This window comes from Penaeus chinensis, chromosome 21 (genome assembly GCF_019202785.1).
Source record: "Penaeus chinensis breed Huanghai No. 1 chromosome 21, ASM1920278v2, whole genome shotgun sequence".
Lineage (NCBI taxonomy): Eukaryota > Metazoa > Arthropoda > Malacostraca > Decapoda > Penaeidae > Penaeus > Penaeus chinensis.
In genome coordinates, this window is record NC_061839.1 from 10600888 (window position 1) to 10606785 (window position 5898).

Here is a 5898-nt window from a genome sequence, read left to right on the forward strand (position 1 = left end):
AGAAACATTAGAAGATACTACAAACTGTACATCTCATTCACAATAATGAAAGTTGCAGGAAGAATCCCACCAGTTCTTGACAGGCTTGCTGCAGCCACGGAGAATAGGACTCTAAAGGTTCAATTCTTTTGAGACTGAAGATTTCCCTCAAACTCTTCTATCCTATTGGAAATTCTAAATATCAGAGACAAAATGTTCAAGGATTTTAGGATTGATTCAAATGAAATACATATCCCTCAAATTGTCCACAGCACAGGAATCATCTGTTCATAGGTAGATTAAGTCCAATACATTCATTGCTAGCCACTAGATTAAATAAGCTTCTGGATATTGGTTAAATAATTTATGATAATGAAGATACCATTGATGTGGAATGTAAAACAGTGGTTAGTTGATAGATTATTCAGCATAACTATATGTATTATATTTACTACACTAAATAGATACTGGTAATGAATATGCTAAAACCATTTATTTTTGTGTCTATGCTAACATTTGCTGTATTTCTCTGCACTGACAGTGTTTAGCCTTGACAGACAAATGGATAGATTTTACTTAACAGACTCTTTCAGTATTTTTGTGGTAGATAATAGTTTGCTTGGACAGACAGAGTGTAAACATGTATTTTTGGTGAAATTTCCTATTAGACTCTACCATGCTTTTGCTGATGTTTGAAGGGGCCCTATGTTTGAAGAGCAGTTATCCCTGTTTTATGCAATAGAGTTTTTTAACAAAATAACAATAGGCAGTTTTTCAAATTTTTTGCCAAGGATATAAGTCATGGACATGCATGATATTGGTATTATTATTTGTGACATTATGATTATTATATTGTTGTTAACAATGCTAATTGAAATAAAAAAGTAAAAGATGATATAAACTATATGTTTTCTTTTCTCTTTCAACAGGAACTTGCCCACACACATCCATACACACTTACGACTCATAGCAAATGTATGTACCATAGTGCCATTGATGTATGGATATATGAACCTCTCCTTGATGTGTGGTATGTATATATAGTGTCATTCCTAGTCAGATTTTTATTTATTCATTTATTTATATTTCAGTGTTTCCTTTTTCTTTGACATCAAGAATTTTGTTCACATTGATTTTATAGATACCTTGATTGGTTGATTGATTAATTGATGAATACATGTTTAATTACTCTTGTGCAAATATTCATTTAAATTGGTTCATTTGCATGAATATCTGACTGTTACTTCTCATAGCTCTCAGCATATAAGATTTTCATATTGATTGCAGGAAACGAAAACTAAGCCGAGGTGATATTCCCCAGCAGCTCTCAGGGTCCTGTGCAGCGGTTCACAACGATCATATGTATCTCTTCGGAGGTACCGGGTGTAACTATTACATTATTAAGGTTTTTTAATGCACAGAGTTGACGTCAGTGCCTGTAGTCTGTTTTGGATTTTTGTTGCTTTTGGAAGCTATGGATATATTGAGTTTGTGCTTGTCAGTACATTAGTCTAAGTTTTGACTAATGTAGATTGATTGATGTTTTTTAAGTGATTGTAGTTTTGATTTTGATAGGGATAATAGTATCATAGTATTATTTTTTTTTCTATACATATATGAGCTCCTCAACCACCAAAGACCACAATTCCTCAACTCACATCATCCCCAGCTACAAAAAAAAGAAAAAAGTTTGTCTCAAGTAGTTAGAGCATAGTTATTATTAAAGTTGAAAGTGTTACCATTTTTATAAGATATGTAGAGAAAATATAGATATTACAATAAAACATATAATCATTTTTACAGTAATGAATTATGTGTTAATATACAAAAAGAAAAACAGATATTGTCATGAGTAGCTCAGCCATGGTAAAATAGTTGCAGCGGTCTTTGATGGCTTGGAGGGGATATCAAGGGAGGAGTAACCACCCAGTCACATAGGAAAGGTAGGGGGTGGGGTTGCGATAGTGGGTGGCATAACTGAAGAGGACCATAAGCTAAAAAATGATGCCAAATAGACCTAGATATGTGAGCTTCCACACTCTCTCTGTGTCACACTTGCACTGACATTGAAGCTTAGAATCAGCCTTCCAGTCGTTAAGAGTTATCATACTCTGTCAAGGTTCCTCAGCTTTAAGATGTAGTTTACCTGTATCCTCAGCTCGGGCAGCTTGGACTTTAGCACTTAACATGTGTAGAACACTCACTCACTTGTACCACTACATAGGCATGTACATATACAAGGACTTCACTCAAAATTGATGTAATATGGTATTTATGCTTTGAAATTGATTTTATCTCATGGTTGATATTTATGTGGCCAGGCCTTATTATTTTATATATTTTGTCTTCTTTCTTTTGCATTTTAGTATCTCTGTTTTGATGTGGTATCTTCCAAGTAGACATTCCATTTAATTTTCCTATATTTTACTTACTTAAACCATTATAGGGGAGTTAGAATGCAAAGGCAGAAAAGAGTAATTAACATGTTCCAAGAGAAACTGCATTTTTTTCTGATTAAAAAAAATTACTGGACTTGACACTGATAATTCATATGAAATATAGGGAGCATTGTCATAATAACTAACTTATGATCAATAATGTTTAGTTCAGTGGTTTCCCATTGGTAGATATGAAAGGGCTAGCAGGAGGGTCGCAAAGGCTTTGGAACAAATATATTGGTCAGTATGCTTAGGTATTCATAAGTGTGCATATTAAGAATATACTATAGAAAAAGGACTTCAAGGATTATTGCACTACAATTAGATGAATGAAGCTTATATCTGCTGGCTTTTTTTTATCTTCTTTTTCTTCTTTTCTTTCTTCCTCTTAAGACAAACAATTATGATGTTATAGGTTTGAGGAAGGTGTTGCCAGTGTAAAAAGGGTCAGAACCACTGCTTTAGTTGATGTCGTTATGGATTCCAGCCCCGTTGATTTGCCAAGATCAGATATCTTGACTGCATATTTGATAGTAGGCATATGTCTGAAATCTCTGGTTTGTGCTTTGCAATTCACTCCATGTTGGTATCTTGCTTGACATTTTCTTGCATAAATACAAAGACTCAGTCCCAAGGTTCTGATCTTTTCAGCGACCAGGCAGAACTATCTTAACTTCAGAGAAGAAAACCCTTGAAATGAGAGTGGAAAGAACCTTGGGTTAAACATATCTAACTTCAGTATAAAATAGGAGGCCATAATTTTGGGATAGAATTATCTACTGTCAGTTGTTTCTGACATTGATTTCTCATGTAACCCTGAAAAGCAGAATATACATAATCTAGTTTAATTTTCATGTCAATTTTAGTTATGAAGGTCACTTGAATCTTAGATTCCAATTAGAGAATTTTCACAAGTATTCAGCTTTTCTGATTTATGCATTGTAGTTTTTTATTATTATTATTATTATTATTATTATTATTATTATTATTGGTACTTAGTTTAAATGCACCATTTGATTCTTACAAGCCAATTGCACAACTAACCTCACAAGTAAGATCATGGTAACTTAAAAAGTACAAGTAGCTACAGAGCTCCAATAAATGTGACTAACTTGTTTTTTCTTCATCAGTTGAAAAACAGTGTATTTTAGTCATTGAAAACCAGAGCCATAGAAATTGTTTGATATCAAATATATCATTAGAACAATATATAACTACTATTACTAGATTTTTCACTTGAGATTTGCATATGTGATGTAGAAATGAGTGTATGATTTTTTTTCTCAGGTTTACTCATTGTAAAAAGATATAAGGATTTGAATTTTGGGTTCATTTTTTTCTTTTCTTTTCTTTTCCTACAATGAAGAGTTTCCTTGCAGGTTGGACAAATAATGAAAATGATGAGGTAGAAAACAGCTGTAACAATTTATGGCGACTACACTTACCAACACTTACCTGGGAGATGCTACACCCTGAGGGGACTTCACCCTATTCATGTGATAAAGCTGCCTGTTGGGTATACAAAAACAGGTATAAGACCAAAATTAATTTTTGAGTTGTTTTTGCATATGATTTCATACAGTACTTCAAAACAGTAGGTATTATAGACCCACAAGAATGTAGTACAGTGAAATATCTCATTTACATAATAGAGATAATGCTTTTTCCTTTGCATCATTAAAAAAAAAAAAAAAAACGATGTGTTATGCAAACTCTTTTCTTTCCAGATTCTATGTGTTTGGGGGTTTTGGCCCACCAAGGGAGTTTGAGGTGATGCCGAAAATCAAAGTACAGTTTGTGCGGGACAACATATTTCACAGGGGTTGGATAGATCAGTTGGTTTATTATGATATAGGTAAAGGAAGAGTTTATGATATTTTTTTGTTTGATTTTAATAACATTGCTTACCTAGTTAAAACTTGATTGATATATGTATTATTAGATATGATATTTTTTTGTTTGATTTTAATAACATTGCTTACCTAGTTAAAACTTGATTGATATATGTATTATTAGATTCTCTCTCTCTCTCTCTCTTCTCTCTCTCTCTCTCTCTCTCTCTCTCTCCTCTCTCTCTCTCTCTCTCCTCTCCTCCCTCCCTCCCTCTCTCTCTCTCTCTCTCTCTCTCTCTCTCTCTCTCTCTCTCTCTCTCTCTCTCTCTCTCTCTCTCTCTCTCTCTCCCTCTCCTCTCCTCTCTCCTCTCCTCCATCTCTCCACTCTCTCTCTCTCTCGTTCTCTTCTCTCTCTCATCTCTCTCTCTCTCTCTCTCTCTACCTCCCCCCCCTCCCTCCCTCCCTTCCCACCCTCTCCCTCTCTCATCTCCCCCCTCTCTCATCTCATTCCTCAAATTCTCTCTCTCCCCTCACTCCCCTCTCTCTCCCCTCTCTCTCTCATCTCTCCACCCAAATCTCTCTCTCCTCTCTCCTCTCTCTATCTCATCTCTCTCTTCTCCTCCCCTCTCTCTCTCTCTCTCCTCTCTCCCTCTCTCACTCTCTCACCTCTCTCTCTCTCTCCTCTCTCTCTTCGCTCTCTCTCTCTCTCTCTCTCCTCTCCTCTCCTCTCCCCCAATCCCTCCCTCTCCCCTCTACCTCCTTCACTCTCTCTCCTCCCCTCTCTCCCTCCCTCCCTTTCCCTCCCTCCTCCCCTCCCCCCATCCTCCACTCTCTTCTCTCTTCTCTCTCTCTCTCTCTCATCTCTCAACTCTCCCCTCCTCCTTCCCCCTCTCGTCTCGGTCTCTCTCATCTCTCTCCCTCTCTCATCTCTCTCTCTCTCTCGCTCTCTCCTCTCTCTCTCCCCTCTCTCTCTCCTCTCCTTCATCTCTTTTCTCTCTCTCGCCTCCTCCCCTCTCTTCCCTCTCATCCCTCTCTCTCTCTCTCTCTCTTTTCCAAATCTCTCTTCTCTCTCTCTCAAATCTCTCACACCTCCCCTCCCACCCCCCCCCCCCCCCACCACACCGCCACACACCCCTTCTTCTCTCTCTCTTCTCTCCTCTCCTCTCCATCCCCTCTCTCCTCTCTCTCTCCTCCCCTTCCCCTCTCCTCTCTCTCTCTCCTTCTTCTCTCTCAACTCCTCTCCCCCTCTCTCTCCAAATCTCTCTCTCTCTCTCTCTCTCTCTCTCTCTCTCCTCTTCTCCATCTCTCTCTCTCTCCCCTCCGTCTTCTCTCTCTTTGTCCTCCTCTCTTTCCCGATTCTCTCTCTCTTTCCTTCTCCCATCTTCCCTCGCTCCCCCCCCCCTCCCCCCCCATTCCCCCTCCTCCTTTTCTCTCCTCTCATTCTCCTCTTCTCTTTCCTCTTTCTTCTTCTCTCCCCCTCCCTCCTCTCTTCTCCTCACTCTTCTCTCTCTCTCTCTTCTCTCTTCTCTCTCCATCCTCTCCCCCTCTCTCTAATTCTCTCTCTTCTCTTCCTCCACTCTTCCTCTCTCTCTCCTCTCTCTCATCTCCTGCCTCTCAAATTCTCTTCTCTCTCTCTATCTCTCCCCTCT

The 5898-nt window shown here is 38.3% G+C and overlaps 1 protein-coding gene across 1 annotated transcript in view; it reads left to right on the forward strand.

Moving 5' to 3' along the window:
• Positions 1-4414, forward strand: part of LOC125036404 (kelch domain-containing protein 1-like) — a 5068-nt gene extending 654 nt beyond the window's left edge. Inside the window, exons 2-6 of the mRNA XM_047628997.1 lie at positions 909-1009; positions 1267-1355; positions 3797-3947; positions 4145-4272; positions 4404-4414. Coding sequence (XP_047484953.1) covers positions 909-1009; positions 1267-1355; positions 3797-3947; positions 4145-4272; positions 4404-4414 — 480 coding nt within the window. The remainder of the gene's footprint in view (positions 1-908; positions 1010-1266; positions 1356-3796; positions 3948-4144; positions 4273-4403) is intronic.
• Positions 4415-5898: the final 1484 nt, after the last annotated feature.